A 25,251-nucleotide genomic window follows, 5' to 3' on the forward strand; every position below is an offset into this window, starting at 1 on the left:
TAAACACAGGCCAATTACATTATATTCTCTGGACAGTGCTAATATTATATGTGACTATAACCCCCTCATCTTTAAGAATAGACCAATGTACTGCAGTACATGGGTGTATTCTAAAAGATGAGGGGGGTTAGAGTCACATAACAGTGTGTCATCCAATGATCTCCCAAATATCCTCATAACAGTGTGTCATCCTTAAATCCCCCATAACAGTGTAAACTATTATTGTAATTTTATTAAATATTTTAGCACACCTTTTGGTTAAAAATATTTTTTCTTATTTTCCTCCTCTAAAACCTAGGTGCGTCTTATCATCAGGTGCGTCTTATCATCAGGTGCGTCTTATAAAGCGAAAAATACGGTACATAACAATGTTCTGCTCCTCACCAACTTTCTACCAAACCCCAAGATAATCCAGTCACCCCACATAGAAATCCCACCACTAGGACCCTTACAGATCAAGAGAACAGGGGTCCTGTGTCCTCACATGGATGGAGCGGTGGCTGTACATGTCTGCGGCTCCAGTCACGGTCAGTGGAAATGCTGGAGATATCTATGAGAACGTCTGTTACATCCACAAGGAGGACACAGGACCCTCGTTCTCATGATCAGAGGGGTCTCAGTGGTCACATATTTATCCTGTGAAAATGGATATAGTCATTTTTTTAATTTCCATAACTGGTTTCAGTTTCCGTTGATGGAGCTGGCCGAGGGCTCATTTTCTGTGGGGTGAGCTGTCAGTTTGATTGACACCATTTTGGGGCAGATAGGAGTTTTTTGGACATTTTTCAACACAACCATACAGACTACGTTGATTTATTTAAGATAAATAGGAGAAAAAATAATATTTTTTCTTTTATTAACCACTTCCCATCTGGGCCATTTGCCCCCTTCCTGACCAGGCCTAATTTTGCAAAACTGACATATCTCACTTCATGTGGTAATAACTTTGGAACGCCTTTATTTATCCAAGTCATTCAGAGATTGTTTTCTCGTGACACATTGTACTTCATGATAGTCATAAATTTGAGTCAAAATATTTCACCTTTATTTATGAAAACATCCCAAATTTACCCAAAAATTTGAAAAATTCTCAATTTTCTAAATTTCAATTTCTCTGCTTTTAAAACAGAAAGTGATACCTCATAAAATATTTATTATTTAACATTCCCCATATGTATACTTTATGTTGGCATCATTTTGGAATTGTCATTTTATTTTTTTAGGACGTTAGAAGGCTTAGAAGTTTAGAAGAAATTCTTCAAATTTTTAAGAAAATTGCCAAAACCCACTTTATAAGGACCAGTTCAGGTCTGAAGTCACTTTGTGGGGCCTACATAGTGGATACCCCCATAAATGACCCCATTGTAGAAACTACACCCCTCAAGGTATTCAAAACCGATTTTACAAACTTTGTTAACCCTTTATGCGTTCCACAAGAATTAAAGGAAAATGGAGATCAAATTTTTAAATTTCACTTTTTGGGCAGATTTTCCATTTTAATCCAATTTTTTCTTTAACACATCGATGGTTAACAGCCAAACAAAACTCAATATTTATTACCCAGATTCTGCGGTTTACAGAAACACCCCACATGTGGTCATAAACTGCTGTATGGGCACACGGCAGGGCGCAGAAGAAAAGGAACTCCACATGGTTTTTAGATGCCATGTCCCATTTGAAGCCCCCTGATGCACCCTTACAGTAGAAACTCCCAAGAAGTGACCCCATTTTGGAAATTAGGGGATAAGGTGCCAGTTTTATTAGTACTATTTTTGGGTACATATGATTTTTTGATCATTCATTATAACACTTTATGGGGCAAGGTGACCAAAAAATTGGTTGTTTTAGCACAGTTTCTATTTATTTATTTTTACAGCGTTCACCTGAGGGGTTCAGTCAAGTGACATTTTTATAGAGCAGATTGTTACGGACGTGGCGATACCTAATATGTATACTTTTTCTCATTTATTAAAGTTTTACACAATAATAGCATTTTTGAAACAAAAAAATTATGTTTTAATGTGTCCATGTTCTGAGAGCTATAGTTTTTTTAATTTTTTGAGAGATTTTCTTATGTAGGGGCTCATTTTTTGCGGGATGAGGTGACTGTTTTATTGGTACAATTTTGTGGGACATACGCGTTTTTGATCACTTGGTGTTGCACCTTTTGTGATGCAAGGTGACAAAAATTGCTTGTTTTGACACAGTTTTTATTTTATTCTTTTTACGGTGTTCATCTGAGGGGTTAGCTCATGTGATATTTTTATAGAGATGGTTTTTACGGACGCGGCAATACCTAATATGTATACTTTTTTTTATTTGTTTCACTTTAACACAATAATAGCATTTTTGAAACCAAAAAATGATGTTTTAGTGTCTCCATGTTCTAAGAGCTATAGTTTTTTTTATTTTTTGAGAGATTTTCTTATGTAGGGGCTCATTTTTTGCGGGATGAGGTGACGGTTTTATTGGTACCATTTTGTGGGACATACGCATTTTTGATCACTTGGTGTTGCACCTTTTGTGATGCAAGGTGACAAAAATTGCTTGTTTTGACACAGTTTTTTTATTTATTTTTTTACGGTGTTCACCCGAGGGGTTAGCTTATGTGATATTTTTATAGAGCTGGTTTTTACGGACGTGGCAATACCAAATATGTCTATTTTATTTTATTTTTTCTATTTTTAGGGGACCTTTTTTTTTTTACATGTGAAACTTTATTTTATTTTATTTTTTTCAACCCTTTATTTTTTTTTATTTCATTTTACACTTTTCGTCCCCCATAAGGTCATACAAGACCTCTGGGGGACATTTGCTTCACTTTTTCTTTTTTTTTTCACTGTTGATTTCTCCTGTAACTGGGGCTGACATAGTAGCCCCAGTTACAGTGGAAATGCACCCCCCAGAGAGGCTGTACAGCGCAATACAGCGCTGTACAGCCTCAGAGCAGGGCTGATCGAGGTCTGTGAAAGACCTCACACAGCTCCTGCACACTCCGGTCCCGGCGGTCACATGACCGCCGGGCCGGAACAGCTCTGCAGACACAGCGCTCGGTGAGCGCTGTGTCTGCAGCGATCTAGAAGGCAGGGACACCTGGGCACTGTCCCTGCCTTCTCTCTGGGTTGCCCTGCTGTCACTGACAGCGGGCAACCTGATCAGCAGCTGCACGATTAGCGTGCAGCTGCTATTTCTGAAAGGACGTTTTAAAATGTGCTTTCAGAAATAGAGGTCCACCCATAGGACGTTTATATCCTATGGGCGGACTGAAAGTGGTTAATATTTTAAAAAGATTTATGTTCCTTTAGTCCTCTATGAGCTGGACCTGCAATCATACTGACTCCAGAGGCAGGGTATAACAGAAGAGACAAGATGGCGGGCCTTTATTATGTCTCAGGATGCCATTACCACCGACCAGCGCCTGAAAATTGTGTTGCAGGGAAGGGAACAATCAGTGGACAAAGGAAGCCCCCATGTCTGCCCAGCTGCAGTGGATGTTATTGACCACAACATCTTTTGTTGGGTGTCATCTCTGTATCACAACTCCTGACCCCGCTCTCTACATTCCCTCCTGACCAGTGACGTTCATGTACCTCATTGGTCATTAATAGGTTAAGTCCCCATTATCCTGAGATGACTCCCATCCTCAGGCTTCTTACAAGTGAAGTTGGATCATTTATAACCAGAGCAGACTATGCTCCGCTGCTGATAACAGAGAGGAATAACCCCGGCCGGTCTGATGGCCTCCACCGTCTGTCACCCCCTTAGGCTGCCTGATTCATCTGCACCCCCCATGTCACCCCACTCGTATGTATCCTGGAGCAGATCCTCAGAGTAAGAGAAAACAGAGCCCATGACATATTGTGGAGCCTCCGCAGCTAGAACACTCCGGGCCATACATCTACTGCTAGAAGACACATGTCCACTCTAACAGGACCACAGACTGGAGGAGGAGAGAGAAGAGCCCGGTGATCCCACCTTCTCCTCCAGTCACACACAGCACCTTGTGTCTTCTCTGCTTGTGGAGTGACTAGAGGATCCCAGACATGAAGGGAGGAGAACTACAGGAAAGTGACTATGGAATAAGGATGAGTTCACACCACGTCTGAGCCTTCCATCAGAGGTAGATATCAGGAGGGTTTCCTAACGTAGATCTCTGATAGAAGGAGGTGACGTCTCCCCTGTACAGTCCTATCATTCTATATAGTCACACAGGGGCAGATGTCACCCATAAGCCCCATGTATACGGCACGGCGCAGGTTCTCCTGCAGGATCCTCTGTATAGAATAGTGTCATCTACTGTACCGGCCGATGGAGGCCAAGAGGACACTATATCTGTCAGGAGGATGGAGCCTATGGAGAAGTGTGATGTATATGGGAAATGCAGGCTCTAACGTGATGTGACCGAAGAATAACATGTGGAGCTCCTACATTACATGTCATTACACACGTGTACACACTGCACATGACCGGACTGAGTCTTTAACACGGCCTCTACTCATCTCGTCTCTTCTTACCTGGTGATGTCAGAGGCCAGGGAGCCTCCATCATGGCCTCCTTGTACAGACCCTGGTGTCCTTCTACATACTCCCACTCCTCCATGGAGAAATAGACCACCACATCCTGACACTTTACAGGAACCTGACAACACAATGACACCGTAATCACCCAGACCCCTCCAGTGCTGTTACTGGAGAATTTCCCAGCAGTGTCACCTCTCCAGTCAGCAGCTCAATCATCTTGTGAGTGAGTTCTAGGATCTTCTGCTCATGTATCAGGGGAGGAGGCTCTGTGATGGGGGTCCTGCTCCACCCTCCAGACTCATGGATGATGGGAGTCCCCCCCGATGTCTTCTTCACTATGGTGTAATCCTGTAGATGGAGAGACACTTAGGAAAGAAATTCCTTCCTGACTCCAGATCTACACTCAGAATACCTCCCGGGATCATGGCCCCATCTCCAGTAATCTAGTCACTAGAAGCTGGATTATTATTACCCTCCAGACCTCCAGGCCCCTTCTGGACTCTTCTAGAGAATCCCCCATGACGTCTTCCTCTGGCAGAGAGCTCCATAGTCTCACTGCTCTTACAGTAAAGACTCCTCTTCTATGTGGGTGGAGAAACCTTCTTTCCTCTAGACGTAGTGGAGGCCTCCTTGTTATAGTCCAGTATCATCTAGATGTCAGACTAGTGGTAGAAATCCTCCCTCCAGGCCACACTCCGGCCATCTCCTCCTCTGCTTCCTCTCCTCCTGGGTACAACGTGCCTACTTACCTCCTCATGGCTCCTACAACATGACTATTGGTCTCCATGATACATCACTGACCATACTGGTGGCTGATCTTCAGGTTCTCCGTCACTTGGAAGGTCTGGAGGCCGTTCTCCAGGACCCTGGACTCTTCCTATCACTTCCTATGATGTATTCTCCTTCCCGATGTCTGACTTGTTACAGAATACAATAAAGAGGAGAGAAATCTAGAAAAGTTTACCTCTCCGCTCAGCAGGGAGATGATCTCCAAGGTGAAGTCTAATATTCTTCTGCTGATCTCCTTCCTGTCCATCCTTGGTGGTCATTCAGGAGAAGAGGAGAGAACTGGAGGAGCTGGAGGCTTCTAGTACTGCAGGCGCCTTTATGAGGAGAGGCTGGAAATCCTCCAGGGACAAGAGCATTAGTGAGATCCAGAACCGCGCTTACTGCTCCTGGAGAGACCCCGCTTCTCAGAGCCCCCAGCACCAGGGATAAAGGGGGATTCTGGAGAAATGGCTGATACCAGAGAGAAGAAGAGGTTCCAGACACCACAGCAGTGACTACCGACCAGGACCTGCTCTGTATCTACTGCACTGCAAAAGCTGAAGGACCTGTGATGATGTCACTGTCATGTGATCAGTGCAGGGGGCGGAGCTCAGCAGTGGAGAAAAGCGGTAGAGAAGGACCTGTGATGATGTCACCATCATGTGATCAGTGAAGGAAGGGGCAGAGTTTAGCAATGGGAAGGAGAAGTCCTGGTGAAGAAACTGTGATGATGTCACACCCATGTGACCAGACTACTGTGAGGGGGGGCAGTTCTGGAGTTTGGTAGAATGTGAGATGTTTCCACAGGAGGAGTCGGCGCTGTATGAGGCTTGTTGAGGACAGTTGTGCAGACTATGAGATTGCATTTATTACTTTTTATTTCTGTTTTCAGAATGTGTAGGATAAATAACGTGTTAAAGAATATACTCAGTGTCTGGGGTACCTAGGGCCCACCAGTGTAACTGATTCTGGGGGCCCACCTTAGGGCTCTTGCACACTAACTTATTTTTTTTCCGTGTTCGTACCGTTCCTGTTTTTGTGGCCTGTATGCGAAACCATTCACTTCAATGGGGCCGCAAAAAACTGAAATGACTCCATGTGCATTCCGTGTCTGTATGTCCGCATGGCCGTTCTGCACAATGATAGAACATGTCCTGTTATTGTCAGCATTACAGACAAGGACAGGACGGTTCTGTTAGAGGCCGGTCTTTTCCGCATAATGTGGAATGCGCACACCCGGTATCCATGTTTTGTGAATCCGCAATTTGCAGACTGCAAAACGTCCAGCGGTCGTGTTCATGAGCCCTTACAGTGATAACAGAAATATTACAGGTGAAGTATGATGGCGGACACTCACAGCAACATGCACAGACATCCATGTGGCAGGATTTAGGCTACTCTCACACTTGCAGTAGCGGGGTCCGGCAGGATGTTCCGGCGGGGGAACAGCCTGCCGCATACGTACTAACACTATCCCACCGTACCGCCGTTAGTACGCTGTAGTTTTTGTGTGGCCGCCTCTCGGCATGTTTGCCCCCATTATAGTGAATGGGGCCTGCGCGGACCTCTGGCGGTATGGTGGGCTAGCGTAAGCACGGATTTGGCAGGCTGTTTCCCCACTGGAATAGCCTGCCGGACCCTGCTACCGAGACTGTGAGAGTAGCCTTACATATATAAGGATATCCTGCTCTTAAGTCAGTCAGAAACAAGACACGTGCAGTTACTATCACACATTTGAAACACGCAGCGCGCACCAAGACATGTATGACTAACCCTAAGTGTAGCACAAGGGGCGGCCTCACTTCAGTAAATGGCATTTATCATGTAGAGAAAGTTACAACAAGGCACTTACTAATGTATTCTGATTGTCCATATTGCCTCCTTTCCATCACATTATACACACACTATAGGTAAAGGTGTTGGCCTAGGAGCACTTCCAGCCTTTGCCTATAGTGTGTACACAGGGCCACCACTGCTGGATTACACGGTGGTAATAACCACGGATACGTGCTATGTATAATGTGATGGAAAGGAGGCAATATGGACAATCACAATACATTAGTAAGTGCCTTGAATGAACTGCATGATAAATGCCATTTACTGAAGTGAGACAAACCCTTTAACCCCTTAAAGTATAAATGTCTGGCATGAAATTTACCAAATCTTAACCTCCTCAGATTGTAGATAATCTACATTATAATTAAAAGGGTTGTCCTACCATAATGACCTCTCGCCCATCTACAGGATCGGTGATAAATATCAGATTGCTGGGGTCTGACTGCTGGAACACCCACTTATCAGGAAAAAAAGGGGTCCTGAGACATTCAATTACATTACCGCCAATCTGTGTACACAGGGGTCTTAAAGGCGTCCTCTCACTTCAGTAAGTCGGCTTTATCATGTAGAGAAAGTTAATACGAGCAACTTAGTAATATAGTGTTATCATCCATATTGCCTCCTTTTCTGGCTGGATTACTCTACCACTGCTGGATTGCAGGGTGTTCGTAACCATGGAAACGAGCAGTGTATAATGTGATGGAAAAATGAATCCAGCCAGCAAAGGAAGCAATATGGATAAGAACAATATACAGTCCTGATCAAAAGTTTAAGACCACTTGAAAAATGGCAAAATATCATATTTAGCATGGCTGGATCTTACCAAGGTTCCAAGTGGAGCTTCAACATGCAACAAGAAGAAATGGGAGTGAGACAAAACATTTTTTGAGCATTCAATTTAATGAAAACAACGAATAAACTGAAGCAGGCTGTTTTTCAGCTGATCCAAATTTTAGGACCACACCTCCAAAAAAAACTAAACCCCCCCAAAACAGAAATCCAACTTCCAAACATGAACTCAGTAATGAGTAGCTCCGCCGTTATTGTTGATCACTTCCTATATTCATTTCGGCATGCTTGATGCAAGCGTTTCCATGAGGTGAGTGGGAACATTTCTCCAAGTGGTGAAGACGGCCGCACGAAGGCCATGAACTGTCTGGAACCGTTGTCCATTTTTGTAAACTTCCCTTACCATCCATCCCCAAAGGTTCTCTATTGGATTTAGATCAGGGGAACACGCAGGATGGGCCAAAAGAGTGATGTTATTCTCCTGGAAGAAGTCCCTTGTCCTGCAGGCATTGTGTACTGTAGCATTGTCCTCTTGAAAAACCCAATCGTTACCACACAGACGAGGGCCCTCAGTCATGAGAAATGCTCTCTGCAACATCTGGACATAGCCAGCGGCCATTTGATGCCGCTGCACTTCCTGAAGCTCCATTGTTCCACTGAAGGAAAAAGCACCCCAGACCATTATGGCGCCCCCTCCACTGTGGCGCGTAGAAAACATCTCAGATGGGATCTGCTTGTCATGCCAGTGACGTTGGAAACCATCAAGGTTACAATTTTTCTCAGAGAATAAAACTTTCTTCCACCTTTGAATGTCTCATGTTTGGTGATCTCTTGCAAAGTCCAAACGAGCAGTTCTGTGGCGTTCAAGGAGACGAGGTCTTTGAAGACGTTTTTTGTTTTTGAAGCCCTTCAGTCTCAGATGCCGTCTGATGGTTATGGGGCTGCAGTCAGCACCAGTAAGGGCCTTAATTTGGGTCGAGGATCGTCCAGTGTCTTGACGGACAGCCAGTTGGATCCTCCGTCTCAGTGCTGATGACATTTTTTTGGGTCTTCCACTTGACTTTTTTGTTCCATAACCCTCAGGATCATTTAAGAAATTCCAAATGACTGTCTTACTGCGTCCCACCTCAGCAGCGATGGCGCGCTGTGAGAGACCCTGCTTATGCAGTTCAACTTTCTGACCACGCTCAAAAAGGGAGAGTTTTTTTGCCTTTGCCATCACAACGTGTGACTACCTGACAAAAAATGACAATGAATCCACATCTTTGCACAGATTTGGCCTTTTAAAGGCATGTGGTCCTAAAATTTGGATCAGCTGAAAAACAGCCTGTTTCAGTTTATTCGTTGTTTTCATAAAATTGAATGCTCAAAAAATGTTTTGTCTCACTCCAATTTCTTCTAGTATCTCTTTACATGGCAGCAGTGATACCTGTAAATAAGGAATATCATCACTGCCGCCATGTAAACCATAGGTGTCTATACTGGAGAATGTGACACACTGGGCAGAATTGTTCTGGCATAAGTCCAACCCCCTTTGCAGGTCATGACCTTTAACAAAGCCCAAGCAAAGTGCTAGCGGAGCAACGTGAGCAAAGGGCACGAACGGGGCAGAGGCATTAGGTTCATAACTGAAGCAGAGGCATTAGGTTCACCTGAGGCAGGGTAATAGTGGGGATCCTGGAGCAGGGGTAACTGGAGAAGAGGCAATATTAGTGGTGCTTTTAGAGTGGGGGCATCTGGATCTGGGACACTAATGGGGGTGCACCTAAAGCAGAGGCATTAGGGTCTCCTGAGGCAGGGTGGGGATCTTAGAGTAGCTGCAGGGGTATTAGGGGGGCAACTGGAGAAGATTCAATATTAAGGGAGCTTTTATAGTGGGGGCATCTGGAGCTGGGGCACTTATGAGGGTGCACCTAAAGCAGAGGCATTGGGGGGACCTAGGGCAGAGTCCCCCCAATGCCACTCTCACACATACACAGATCTGAGTCTACTATAAACAAATCCCCTATTTCCCCCTTACAGTCTCCTACAGATCACGACTGTCACACACCTGAGAAATCAGCCCAGCACCGCAGAGGAGTCCTTCTCTCCAGCAGCCAGTGTCCTGACAGCAGGGAGGGCAAGAGGATGGCCAGACATGTTCTCTCCTCCTTCACAGCCAGCAGCCGGGAAGTTTAGAAGATACTGCGGGGCCTCCTGTACAATTTATACCAGTAGGAGGCTGCATCGCTGTGCTATACTGCCACCTAGTGGCTACAATAATTATCTCTCCTGATAAGGTTGAAATAATTACTCGTCCATCTTATCTGGTGTGTAGGAGACTGTGGGCCTACCGAGAAATCCCCTGCCGGACCAGTCCGAGCCTATCCGTGATATGGTGTGCATACGGACGGTGCCCGCATATTGTGGACCAGCTGTTTGCCCGGCCGGCACACGTTCATGTACATGAGCCTTTATGCACACTGGGGCACATTTATCAAGCTCGCCTTTTTTGGCGTAAAAAGAGAAATTAAATATTGGCAACGTTTGTCTTTATTTTAACCTTATTTATTGGGGAAAACGTATCAAAACTCGTGCCAAAGAAAAGTACCTTAGATGACCATAGCAACAAATCAGATTCCTCCTTTCATTTTCCAAAGGAGCAATGAAAAATAAAAGGAGAGATCTGATTAGTTGCTATGGGCAACTAAGCCAGTTCTACTTTACACCAGTTTTGATCCCCCTCCCCCCCCTCATTATCCTCTCATAAACCTTTTTTTTAAGTCTAACCTCTAGTGGTCGTTTTTTTGAAAGACAGGTTCATATTCACTAAGCCTGGTCTAATTAGTATGCGCATGAAAATGTGGAGCAAATGAGCTGAAATTAGGCACGTGCTCATAAAGGAGGTAAAATGTGGCGCAACTCACCACGCAAAACAGAGGTAGAAAAGTCCGCCTGCCCTGGAGTGGAGTAGAAATGTTTTTATGATAAGGCGCACCTACATAGTCGGAAATTAGGTGCAAAGGTTTGAAAACTTCTGAATTCGTCTTAAAACTCAAAATAGTCGCAAAATCTGTTTGTTAATTAGACTTAAAAAATAAGACAGTCGGAAATAGGCTCTGACACTATAGTAAATGTGCCCCGCGGTCTCCTTCACATCTCAGTCAAGGAGATCCAGCGCCGGAACAGTCCGCCAGATCTCCTGGACAGAGATGTAAACTCAGTCTCTCCAAGGATGGTGCCCTCTGGCTCAGTGGTCAGAGAGGTCGGTCTTTACAGAAACACAAACAGGCTTCAGATGTCCAAAGCTCAGGATTAGGGATGAGCGAACTCGAACTGTATAGTTCGGGTTCGTACCGAATTTTGGGGTGTCCGTGACACGGACCCGAACCCGGACATTTTCGTAAAAGTCCGGGTTCGGGTTCGGTGTTCGTCGCTTTCTTCGCGCTTTTGTGACGCTTTCTTGGCGCTTTTTGAAAGGCTGCAAAGCAGCCAATCAACAAGCGTCATACTACTTGCCCCAAGAGGCCATCACAGCCATGCCTACTATTGGCATGGCTGTGATTGGCCAGAGCACCATGTGACCCAGCCTCTATTTAAGCTGGAGTCACATAGCGCCGCCCGTCACTCTGCTCTGATTAGCGTAGGGAGAGGTTGCGGCTGCGACAGTAGGGCGAGATTAGGCAGATTAACTCCTCCAAAGGACTTGATTAACTGATCGATCTGCAGCTGTGGGTCATTGAGCTGCTGATCCTCAATTGCTCACTGTTTTTAGGCTGCACAGACCGTTTGTCAGTCACATTTTTCTGGGGTGATCGGCGGCCATTTTGTGTCTTGTGGTGCGCCAGCACAAGCTGCGACCAAGTGCATTTAACCCTCAATGGTGTGGTTGTTTTTTGGCTAAAGCCTACATCAGGGTGAAGCTGTCACACCAAGTGCATTTAACCAGCAATAGTCTGTTTATTTTTTGGCCATATCCCAGTCTAATTCTGTCACTAAATCCATACCGGTCACCCAGCGCCTAAATACTAGGCCTCAAATTTATATCCAGCTAAATCTGTCCCTAGTGCTGTAGCTGGGCGAGTTATTTAGTGTCCGTTCAAGCACATTTCTTGTTCTGGGTTGAAATACAATTCCCAATTTAGCAATTTCATAATTTAGTGGTTTCTGCTATATCAGAGCTATTTGAAATCTATCCCTAAAAGGGTATATAATATTCAAGGTGCACATTGGGTCATTCAGAATAACTTCACACACACCCGCTACTGTGTATTTCCAAGTCTAATTCTGGCACTAAACCCATACCTGTCACCCAGCGCCTAAATACTAGGCCTCAAATTTATATCCCGCTAAATCTGTCCTTAGTGCTGTAGCTGGGCGAGTTATTTAGTGTCCGTTCAAGCACATTTCTTGTTCTGGGTTGAAATACAATTCCCAATTTAGCAATTTCATAATTTAGTGGTTTCTGCTATATCAGAGCTATTTGAAATCTATCCCTAAAAGGGTATATAATATTCAAGGTGCACATTGGGTCATTCAGAATAACTTCACACACACCCGCTACTGTGTATTTCCAAGTCTAATTCTGGCACTAAACCCATACCTGTCACCCAGCGCCTAAATACTAGGCCTCAAATTTATATCCCGCTAAATCTGTCCTTAGTGCTGTAGCTGGGCGAGTTATTTAGTGTCCGTTCAAGCACATTTCTTGTTCTGGGTTGAAATACAATTCCCAATTTAGCAATTTCATAATTTAGTGGTTTCTGCTATATCAGAGCTATTTGAAATCTATCCCTAAAAGGGTATATAATATTCAAGGTGCACATTGGGTCATTCAGAATAACTTCACACACACCCGCTACTGTGTATTTCCAAGTCTAATTCTGGCACTAAACCCATACCTGTCACCCAGCGCCTAAATACTAGGCCTCAAATTTATATCCCGCTAAATCTGTCCTTAGTGCTGTAGCTGGGCGAGTTATTTAGTGTCCGTTCAAGCACATTTCTTGTTCTGGGTTGAAATACAATTCCCAATTTAGCAATTTCATAATTTAGTGGTTTCTGCTATATCAGAGCTATTTGAAATCTATCCCTAAAAGGGTATATAATATTCAAGGTGCACATTGGGTCATTCAGAATAACTTCACACACACCCGCTACTGTGTATTTCCAAGTCTAATTCTGGCACTAAACCCATACCTGTCACCCAGCGCCTAAATACTAGGCCTCAAATTTATATCCCGCTAAATCTGTCCCTAGTGCTGTAGCTGGGCGAGTTATTTAGTGTCCGTTCAAGCACATTTCTTGTTCTGGGTTGAAATACAATTCCCAATTTAGCAATTTCATAATTTAGTGGTTTCTGCTATATCAGAGCTATTTGAAATCTATCCCTAAAAGGGTATATAATATTCAAGGTGCACATTGGGTCATTCAGAATAACTTCACACACACCCGCTACTGTGTATTTCCAAGTCTAATTCTGGCACTAAACCCATACCTGTCACCCAGCGCCTAAATACTAGGCCTCAAATTTATATCCCGCTAAATCTGTCCTTAGTGCTGTAGCTGGGCGAGTTATTTAGTGTCCGTTCAAGCACATTTCTTGTTCTGGGTTGAAATACAATTCCCAATTTAGCAATTTCATAATTTAGTGGTTTCTGCTATATCAGAGCTATTTGAAATCTATCCCTAAAAGGGTATATAATATTCAAGGTGCACATTGGGTCATTCAGAATAACTTCACACACACCCGCTACTGTGTATTTCCAAGTCTAATTCTGGCACTAAACCCATACCTGTCACCCAGCGCCTAAATACTAGGCCTCAAATTTATATCCCGCTAAATCTCTCGTTACCGCTGTCCTGTTGTGGCTGGGAAAGTTATTTAGTGTCCGTCAAAGCACATTTTTTGTTCTGGGTTGAAATACAATTCCCAATTTAGCAATTTCATAATTTAGTCGTTTCTGCTATATCAGAGCTATTTGAAATCTATCCCTAAAAGGGTAGATCATATTGAAGGTGCACATAGGGTCATTCAGAATAACTTCACACACACGCTTCTGTGCATTTCCAAGTCTAATTCTGTCACTAAATCCATACCGGTCACCCAGCGCCTAAATACTAGGCCTCAAATTTATATCCCGCTGAATTTGAATACAATACATTGGGCCAAATAATATATTTGTTGTTGTGGTGAACCATAACAATGAGAAAAACATCTAGTAAGGGACGCGGACGTGGACATGGTCGTGGTGGTGTTAGTGGACCCTCTGGTGCTGGGAGAGGACGTGGCCGTTCTGCCACATCCACACGTCCTAGTGTACCAACTACCTCAGGTCCCAGTAGCCGCCAGAATTTACAGCGATATATGGTGGGGCCCAATGCCGTTCTAAGGATGGTAAGGCCTGAGCAGGTACAGGCATTAGTCAATTGGGTGGCCGACAGTGGATCCAGCACGTTCACATTATCTCCCACCCAGTCTTCTGCAGAAAGCGCACAGATGGCGCCTGAAAACCAAGCCCATCAGTCTGTCACATCACCCCCATGCATACCAGGGAAACTGTCTCAGCCTCAAGTTATGCAGCAGTCTCTTATGCTGTTTGAAGACTCCGCTGGCAGGGTTTCCCAAGGGCATCCACCTAGCCCTTCCCCAGCGGTGAAAGACATAGAATGCACTGACGCACAACCACTTATGTTTCCTGATGATGAGGACATGGGAATACCACCTCAGCATGTCTCTGATGATGACGAAACACAGGTGCCAACTGCTGCGTCTTTCTGCAGTGTGCAGACTGAACAGGAGGTCAGGGATCAAGACTGGGTGGAAGACGATGCAGGGGACGATGAGGTCCTAGACCCCACATGGAATGAAGGTCGTGCCACTGACTTTCACAGTTCGGAGGAAGAGGCAGTGGTGAGACCGAGCCAACAGCGTAGCAAAAGAGGGAGCAGTGGGCAAAAGCAGAACACCCGCCGCCAAGAGACTCCGCCTGCTACTGACCGCCGCCATCTGGGACCGAGCACCCCAAAGGCAGCTTCAAGGAGTTCCCTGGCATGGCACTTCTTCAAACAATGTGCTGACGACAAGACCCGAGTGGTTTGCACGCTGTGCCATCAGAGCCTGAAGCGAGGCATTAACGTTCTGAACCTGAGCACAACCTGCATGACCAGGCACCTGCATGCAAAGCATGAACTGCAGTGGAGTAAACACCTTAAAACCAAGGAAGTCACTCAGGCTCCCCCTGCTACCTCTTCTGCTGCTGCCGCCTCGGCCTATTCTGCTGCTGCCGCCTCGGCCTCTTCCTCCGCCTCTGGAGGAACGTTGGCACCTGCCGCCCAGCAAACAGGGGATGTACCACCAACACCACCACCACCACCTCCGTCACCAAGCGTCTCAACCATGTCACACGCCAGCGTTCAGCTCTCCATCTCACAAACATTTGATAGAAAGCGTAAATTCCCACCTAGCCACCCTCGATCCCTGGCCCTGAATGCCAGCATTTCTAAACTACTGGCCTATGAAATGCTGTCATTTAGGCTGGTGGACACAGACAGCTTCAAACAGCTCATGTCGCTTGCTGTCCCACAGTATGTTGTTCCCAGCCGCCACTACTTCTCCAAGAGAGCCGTGCCTTCCCTGCACAACCAAGTATCCCATAAAATCAAGTGTGCACTGCGCAACGCCATCTGTGGCAAGGTCCACCTAACCACAGATACGTGGACCAGTAAGCACGGCCAGGGACGCTATATCTCCCTAACTGCACACTGGGTAAATGTAGTGGCAGCTGGGCCCCAGGCGGAGAGCTGTTTGGCGCACGTCCTTCCGCCGCCAAGGATCGCAGGGCAACATTCTTTGCCTCCTGTTGCCACCTCCTCCTTCTCGGCTTCCTCCTCCTCTTCTTCCACCTGCTCATCCAGTCAGCCACACACCTTCACCACCAACTTCAGCACAGCCCGGGGTAAACGTCAGCAGGCCATTCTGAAACTCATATGTTTGGGGGACAGGCCCCACACCGCACAGGAGTTGTGGCGGGGTATAGAACAACAGACCGACGAGTGGTTGCTGCCGGTGAGCCTCAAGCCCGGCCTGGTGGTGTGTGATAATGGGCGAAATCTCGTTGCAGCTCTGGGACTAGCCAATTTGACGCACATCCCTTGCTTGGCGCATGTGCTGAATTTGGTGGTGCAGAAGTTCATTCACAACTACCCCGACATGTCAGAGCTGCTGCATAAAGTGCGGGCCGTCTGTTCGCGCTTCCGGCGTTCACATCCTGCTGCTGCTCGCCTGTCTGCGCTACAGCGTAACTTCGGCCTTCCCGCTCACCGCCTCATATGCGACGTGCCCACCAGGTGGAACTCCACCTTGCACATGCTGGACAGACTGTGCGAGCAGCAGCAGGCCATAGTGGAGTTTCAGCTGCAGCACGCACGGGTCAGTCGCACTACAGAACAGCACCACTTCACCACCAATGACTGGGCCTCCATGCGAGACCTGTGTGCCCTGTTGCGCTGTTTCGAGTACTCCACCAACATGGCCAGTGGCGATGACACCGTTATCAGCGTTACAATACCACTTCTATGTCTCCTTGAGAAAACACTTAGGGCGATGATGGAAGAGGAGGTGGCCCAGGAGGAGGAGGAGGAGGAGGAGGAAGAGGGGTCATTTTTAGCACTTTCAGGCCAGTCTCTTCGAAGTGACTCAGAGGGAGGTTTTTGGCAACAGCAGAGGCCAGGTACAAATGTGGCCAGCCAGGGCCCACTACTGGAGGACGAGGAGGACGAGGATGAGGAGGAGGTGGAGGAGGATGAGGATGAAGCATGGTCACAGCGGGGTGGCACCCAACGCAGCTCGGGTCCATCACTGGTGCGTGGCTGGGGGGAAAGGCAGGACGATGACGATACGCCTCCCACAGAGGACAGCTTGTCCTTATCCCTGGGCAGCCTGGCACACATGAGCGACTACATGCTGCAGTGCCTGCGCAACGACAGCAGAGTTGCCCACATTTTAACCTGTGCGGACTACTGGGTTGCCACCCTGCTGGATCCACGCTACAAAGACAATGTGCCCACCTTACTTCCTGCACTGGAGCGTGATAGGAAGATGCGCGAGTACAAGCGCACGTTGGTAGACGCGCTACTGAGAGCATTCCCAAATGTCACAGGGGAACAAGTGGAAGCCCAAGGCCAAGGCAGAGGAGGAGCAAGAGGTCGCCAAGGCAGCTGTGTCACGGCCAGCTCCTCTGAGGGCAGGGTTAGCATGGCAGAGATGTGGAAAACTTTTGTCAACACGCCACAGCTAACTGCACCACCACCTGATACGCAACGTGTTAGCAGGAGGCAACATTTCACTAACATGGTGGAACAGTACGTGTGCACACCCCTCCACGTACTGACTGATGGTTCGGCCCCATTCAACTTCTGGGTCTCTAAATTGTCCACGTGGCCAGAGCTAGCCTTTTATGCCTTGGAGGTGCTGGCCTGCCCGGCAGCCAGCGTTTTGTCTGAACGTGTATTCAGCACGGCAGGGGGCGTCATTACAGACAAACGCAGCCGCCTGTCTACAGCCAATGTGGACAAGCTGACGTTCATAAAAATGAACCAGGCATGGATCCCACAGGACCTGTCCGTCCCTTGTCCAGATTAGACATTAACTACCTCCCCATAACCATATATTATTGGACTCCAGGGCACTTCCTCATTCAATCCTATTTTTATTTTCATTTTACCATTATATTGCGATGCTACCCAAAGTTGAATGAACCTCTCCTCTGCCTGTGTGCTAGGCCTAAATATATGCCAATGGACTGTTGCAGTGGTGGCTGACATGAAGCCTGATTCTCTGCTATGACATGCAGACTAATTCTCTGCTGACATGAAGCCAGATTGTCTGTTACGGGACCTCTCTCCTCTGCCTGGGTGCTGGGCCTAAATTTATGACAATGGACTGTTGCAGTGGTGGCTGACGTGAAGCCTCATTCTCTGCTATGACATGCAGACTGATTCTCTGCTGACATGAAGCCAGATTGTCTGTTACGGGACCTCTCTGCTCTGCCTGTGTGCTAGGCCTAAATATATGCCAATGGACTGTTGCAGTGGTGGGTGACGTGAAGCCTGATTCTCTGCTATGATATGAAGACTGATTCTCTGCTGACATGAAGCCAGATTGTCTGTTACGGGACCTTTCTCCTCTGCCTGGGTTCTGGGCCTAAATTTATGAAAATTGACTCTTACAGTGGTGGGTGACGTGAAGCCTGATTCTCTGCTATGATATGAAGACTGATTCTCTGCTGACATGAAGCCAGATTGTCTGTTACGGGACCTTTCTCCTCTGCCTGGGTTCTGGGCCTAAATTTATGAAAATTGACTCTTACAGTGGTGGGTGACGTGAAGCCTGATTCTCTGCTATGATATGAAGACTGATTCTCTGCTGACATGAAGCCAGATTCTCTGTTACGGGACCTCTCTCCTCTGCCTGGGTGCTGGGCCTAAATTTATGACAATGGACTGTTGCAGTGGTGGCTGACGTGAAGCCTGATTCTCTGCTATGACATGCAGACTGATTCTCTGCTGACATGAAGCCAGATCCTCTGTTACGGGACCTCTCTCCTCTGCCTGTGTGTGTGCTGGGCCTAAATATATGCCAATGGACTGTTGCAGTGGTGGCTGACGTGAAGCCTCATTCTCTGCTATGACATGCAGACTAATTCTCTGCTGACATGAAGACAGATTCTCTGTTACGGGACCTCCCTCCTCTGCCTGGGTGCTGGGCCTAAATATATGCCAATGGACTGTTGCAGTGGTGGCTGACGTGAAGCCTCATTCTCTGCTATGACATGCAGACTAATTCTCTGCTGACATGAAGACAGATTCTCTGTTACGGGACCTCTCTCCTCTGCCTGTGTGTGTGCTGGGCCTAAATATATGCCAATGGACTGTTGCAGTGGTGGGTGACGTGAAGCCTCATTCTCTGCTATGACATGCAGACTAATTCTCTGCTGACATGAAGCCAGATTGTCTGTTACGGGACCTCTCTCCTCTGCCTGTGTGTGTGCTGGGCCTAAATATATGCCAATGGACTGTTGCAGTGGTGGCTGACGTGAAGCCTCATTCTCTGCTATGACATGCAGACTAATTCTCTGCTGACATGAAGACAGATTCTCTGTTACGGGACCTCCCTCCTCTGCCTGGGTGCTGGGCCTAAATATATGCCAATGGACTGTTGCAGTGGTGGCTGACGTGAAGCCTCATTCTCTGCTATGACATGCAGACTAATTCTCTGCTGACATGAAGACAGATTCTCTGTTACGGGACCTCTCTCCTCTGCCTGGGTGCCGGGGCCTAAATATCTGAGAATGGACTGTTCCAGTGGTGGGTGACGTGAAGCCAGATTCTCTGCTATGGGACCTCTCTCCAATTGATTTTGGTTAATTTTTATTTATTTAATTTTTATTTTAATTCATTTCCCTATCCACATTTGTTTGCAGGGGATTTACCTACATGTTGCTGCCTTTTGCAGCCCTCTAGCTCTTTCCTGGGCTGTTTTACAGCCTTTTTAGTGCCGAAAAGTTCGGGTCCCCATTGACTTCAATGGGGTTCGGGTTCGGGACGAAGTTCGGATCGGGTTCGGATCCCGAACCCGAACATTTCCGGGATGTTCGGCCGAACTTCTCGAACCCGAACATCCAGGTGTTCGCTCAACTCTACTCAGGATCTTTCCGACATTTATTGGCAGTAAATATACAGGTAACACATATACTAAAGAACACGATAAACACAATCCTGCGTATCGCTGCCTGCGCCGCCTCTGAAACATTTGCTTTCACTTACTATATTGGTCCGATGCCAAACTAACCAGGCTCTCGAGATAGATGGATTATTTAGCATCCAGTTGGGTGTAGGCCTCGGGGAAGTTCTACTTTCATTTGTTATATATAACCTGACAATAATACGTTGCTTCATTGTGAACAGTTATGTAAAGTTTTTTGAAAACTCAGTGACCTTTTAATAACTCCCAAAAGCCATCTTTTTGGATGATTAACATCTAAGAATAACCTAACATGTTATTTTATTAATTTATACACTGCTCACATACAGAGATTGTAGTCACATCAGTAAACGTCCCCATTGGGGCTTACAATCTAAATATCAATTTAACATTTCAGGTTAAAAAAAAAAATCACTGTAGTAATGTTTTCCATATTCCAAAAAAGAATGCAGTCTCTTTTCTGAGTGCATTTGCTGATGGGTTTCAAAATGTAATTTCCTGTGATTTCCTTGTAAGACATTTTTCTTACTTCTCATGTAGAACATCACGTCTTCTCTCCTGAGTGGCTACTTTCATGAGCAAGAAGGCTTGATTTATTTGTAAAACATTTGCCACATTCTGAACATGAATAAGACTTCTCACCTGTGTGAATTCTCTGGTGATCCTTAAGATTGGCTTTGGTGACAAAACATTTCCCACATTCTGAACATGAATAAGGCTTCTCTCCAGTGTGACTTCTCTCATGCTTAACAAGATGTGATTTGTTTGTAAAACATTTCCCACATTTTGAACATGAATAGGGTTTCTCTCCTGTGTGAATTCTCTCATGTGTAATAAGATTTGATTTATTTGAAAAACATTTTCCACATTCTGAACATGAATATGGCTTATCTCCTGTGTGAATTCTCTCATGTTTAACAATGCTTGATTTATCTGAAAAGCACTTCCCACATTGTGAACATGAATATGGCTTCTCTCCTGTGTGAATTCTCTCATGTGTAACAAGACATGATTTATCTGCAAAGCATTTTCCACATAGTGAGCATGAATATGGTCTCTCTCCTGTGTGAATTCTTTCATGCGTAACAAGATGGGATTTATTTGTAAAATCTTTTTTACATACTGAACATGAATATGGTTTCTCTCCTGTGTGAATTCTCTCATGTTTAACAATGCTTGATTTATCTGTAAAACACTTCCCACATTGTGAACATGAATATGGCTTCTCTCCTGTGTGAATTCTTTCATGTGTAATAAGACATGACTTATCTGCAAAGCATTTTCCACATACTAAGCATGAATATGGTCTCTCTCCTGTGTGAATTCTTTCATGCGTAACAAGATGGGATTTATTTGTAAAATCTTTTTTACATACTGAACATGAATATGGTTTCTCTCCTGTGTGAATTCGTTCATGGGTAACAAGACTTGATTTATCTGAAAAACATTTCCCACACAGTGAACATGAATATGGCTTGTCTCCTGTGTGAATTCTTTCATGCGTAACAAGATGGGATTTATTTGTAAAATCTTTTTTACATACTGAACATGAATATGGTTTCTCTCCTGTGTGAATTCGTTCATGGGTAACAAGACTTGATTTATCTGAAAAACATTTTCCACACAGTGAACATGAATATGGCTTCTCCCCTGTGTGAATTTTCTCGTGTGTAACAAGATATGATTTCCTTGTAAAAGATTTACCACATTCTCTACATGAATATGGCTTTTCTCCTGTGTGACTTCTTCGGTGTATAAAAAGACCTGAGTTGTGTGTAAACTGTTTCCCACAGTCATTGCACTGAAACCTCTTACTCCCTTTCTGCTCGGTATTTGTGGTAACAATCTGTGATTGGTCAGGAGCAGGTTCCTCATGATTAGGGGGCTTATATGATAGATCTGTACTGTGAAGTGCTGAATGTACATTACAGGTAATGACGTCTTCCGAAGAGCGCTGTCTGATTTCTTCATCTTCTACTTTATAATCTTGTGATAACACCACGTTTCCATCAGACTTCTTACTGGGATTTTCTGTTAGGATTAAAATTAGATTTCATGATTTCTTGTTTAAGGGGTTTTCCTATATGCATAAGCAGCTCTCTCCATTTGCATCAATAGCACTCCTGAAAACAGCCAAGTGCTCTGACGAAACTATTTTTGGAACCGCTATTAAATTGAAAGGAGAGAGCAGCATCCACGTCTCCATTCCCAGCTGGGTGAAACAGGGCCCCGTTCTGGAGATAGCAGCGGGTCACCTGCACCTATCTGACATTTATGGCACCATTCTTTCAATATGCCATAAATATTCCAGATGGGCATACCCCTTTAAAGCTACAAAACAGACTGATTTATAACGTTCCTATGGGGCTAGAAACAAACTTTATAGTTTTTATTTTTGTATTTTTACACAGTTTAATTGTTGACACCGTTTTTCAAGCGAAAGTCAGAAGTGGATCCATCAGGAACATTAGACAAGAAGATATTCTGTTTATTAACCAGTAGCAGTTAATCAAGTCGTATGCATTCAAAAGATATTCAATAAAAAAAATAAAAATATAAAATCACAAAAAAATAAAAATTCTATTGTGAATGCGATTGTTTTCCCCTACAGCATTCCCACTGCTAAGGACTGGCAGATTTCTGATTAGACATGGAGACTTGTTGGCAACTAATGATAACCTTCAGTTGGGCAGACGAAAATTTGGAAGACAAATGTAATACCCCAGAGTGGGCATTACCACCTCCTAAGTACCCCCACTATCTTGGTTGGTGAATCCTGTGTCACCTTATATATATTTATTGCCATTTCCTGCAATGTGTGCAAATGAATTTCCTTGCTAACTACTGTTCAAGTGTAATGTGCCTGGTTCACCAGCAGGTGGCAGCAACATTGGCAGTGTGTTAGTGTTTCTGGAGAGGAACCTTCTAGTTCCTCTCTAGAGAGGAAGGAGTTAGTTAGTGTCCAGTCTAGCCTACCCCTTCCTGGGGAAATGTTGTGTGTTGGCTAGCAGAGCACTGTCTGCTCTGCTAGAAGCCCTGCCTCTGAAGTCTACATGGTTGCTTGTCCCCTCCTGGGCTTGCATTGCCTTAAACTCCAAGCTAAGTATGCTTGATGTCAGGAAGAAGTTCCTAGGATTAAAGTAAGAGACAGACTACAGCTAAGTAAAGTTCTATCAGAAGAGGAAAGTTCCTATTTACTCCAGCTACAGATATAGCAGGCTGAGAAAGCTACCGCATAGCAGAGCTGAGATTGTTGCAGATGTACAGTACAGACCAAACGTTTGGACACACTTTCTCATTCTATGAAAATTGTAGATTCACACTTAAGGCATCAAAACTATAAATTAACACATGCGGTATTATATACATAACAAAAAAGTGTGAAACAACTGAAAATATGTCATATTCTAGGTTCTTCAAAGTAGCCACCTTTTGCTTTGATTACTGCTTTGCACACTCTTGGCATTCTCTTGATGAGATTCAAGAGGTAGTCACCTGAAATGGTCTTCCAACAGTCTTGAAGGAGTTCCCAGAGATGCTTAGCACTTGTTGGCCCTTTTGCCTTCACTCTGCGGTCCAGCTCACCCCAAACCATCTCGATTGGGTTCAGGTCCGGTGACTGTGGAGGCCAAGTCATCTGGCACAGCACCCCATCACTCTCCTTCATGGTCAAATAGCTCTTACACAGCCTGGAGGTGTGTTCGGGGTCATTGTCCTGTTGAAAAATAAATGATGGTCCAACTAAACGCAAACGGGATGGAATAGCATGCCGCTGCAAGATGCTGTGGTAGCCATGCTGGTTCAGTATGCCTTCAATTTTGAATAAATCCCCAACTGTGTCACCAGCAAAGCACCCCCACACCATCACACCTCCTCCTCTTCGATGCTTCATGGTGGGAACCAGGCATGTAGAGTCCATCCGTTCACCTTTTCTGCGTCGCACAAAGACACGGTGGTTGGAACCAAAGATCTCAAATTTGGACTCATCAGAGCAAAGCACAGATTTCCACTGGTCTAATGTCCATTCCTTGTGTTCTTTAGCCCAAACAAGTCTCTTCTGCTTGTTGCCTGTCCTTAGCAGTGGTTTCCTAGCAGATATTCTACCATGAAGGCCTGATTCACACAGTCTCCTCTTAACAGTTGTTCTAGAGATGTGTCTGCTGCTAGAACTCTGTGTGGCATTGACCTGGTCTCTAATCTGAGCTGCTGTTAACCTGCGATTTCTGAGGCTGGTGACTCGGATGAACTTATCCTCCGCAGCAGAGGTGACTCTTGGTCTTCCTTTCCTGGGGCGGTCCGCATGTGAGCCAGTTTCTTTGTAGCGCTTGATGGTTTTTGTGACTGCACTTGGGGACACTTTCAAAGTTTTCCCAATTTTTCTGACTGACTGACCTTCATTTCTTAAAGTAATGATGGCCACTCGTTTTTCTTTACTTAGCTGCTTTTTTCTTGCCATAATACAAATTCTAACAGTCTATTCAGTAGGACTATCAGCTGTGTATCCACCTGACTTCTCCACAACGCAACTGATGGTCCCAACCCCATTTATAAGGCAAGAAATCCCACTTATTAAACCTGACAGGGCACACCTGTGAAGTGAAGACCATTTCAGGGGACTACCTCTTGAAGCCAAGAATGCCAAGAGTGTGCAAAGCAGTAATCAAAGCAAAAGGTGGCTACTTTGAAGAACCTAGAATATGACATATTTTCAGTTGTTTCACACTTTTTTGTTATGTATATAATTCCACATGTGTTAATTCATAGTTTTGATGCCTTCAGTGCGAATCTACAAGTTTCATAGTCATGAAAATAAAGAAAACTCTTTGAAAGAGAAGGTGTGTCCAAACTTTTGGTCTGTACTGTATGTGCCTGCCAAAGTTAAGTCAATAACTGCTGATGACCAAAGTACCGTTTGGAAACTGTTTAGATTACCGTTTATGCCAAGTAAAATGGTGTTCAACGTTACTACAAGTCTGGACTCAATTATTCATTCATCATCTAAGTTATTCATGCCTCTGTCGCAGACTTCGTATTCAGCGAGGATTTCATGTGGAAAAACCACAGCGTAATACAGGACCAGCAAAGTGAAGGAGATCTGACAAATATCATGGACACCTTGATTTTTTTCTATCATGTGGCAGCATGTCAATTGTTTGTGCAATTCTGCACCTTCTGTAGAGGGGTTTTACCCATGGACTTCAATGTGGTTGTTAATATAAACAGAAAAACCACACGAAATCCACACCGTGTGCAGGTAACATAAGCCAGACAAAATAGCTCAGCACGCTAGACTATTAGTGCAGAATAACCCTTTCAGCATCCTACGATTTTCTGTTTTTGCATTTTAATTTTCCACTCCCTGCCTTCCCATAGCCATAACCTTTTTACTTTTCCATTCACATAGCCGTATGAGGGCTTATTTTTTCTAAGACAAAATTACATTTTCGAAGGGCACCGATTAATGTTGCATATGATGACCTGTTTCTTTCATTCTCCGGGTCAATATAATTAGGCTACTTTGCATTTACGTTGTGCTATCCAGTCTTGAGAACCGGCACAGGGTCTCAAAACCGCAGCACAACACTTCAGTTTTGT

At 45.0% G+C, this 25,251-nt stretch overlaps 2 protein-coding genes across 3 annotated transcripts in view; one reads left to right on the forward strand and one right to left on the reverse strand.

Annotated features, from left to right (window-relative positions):
* The window catches only part of LOC122933829 (gastrula zinc finger protein XlCGF26.1-like), a 700,524-nt gene that overhangs the window by 318,859 nt on the left and 356,414 nt on the right, over nt 1–25,251 (forward strand). The window lies entirely within an intron of this gene.
* LOC122933963 (zinc finger protein 569-like) overlaps nt 19,915–25,251 on the reverse strand; it is a 38,084-nt gene continuing 32,747 nt past the window's right edge. Inside the window, exon 5 of the mRNA XM_044289033.1 lies at nt 19,915–21,687. Within this exon, the coding sequence (XP_044144968.1) occupies nt 20,201–21,687 (1,487 nt within the window). The 3' untranslated portion in view covers nt 19,915–20,200. The remainder of the gene's footprint in view (nt 21,688–25,251) is intronic.

This window comes from Bufo gargarizans, chromosome 4, assembly GCF_014858855.1.
Source record: "Bufo gargarizans isolate SCDJY-AF-19 chromosome 4, ASM1485885v1, whole genome shotgun sequence".
NCBI lineage: Eukaryota > Metazoa > Chordata > Amphibia > Anura > Bufonidae > Bufo > Bufo gargarizans.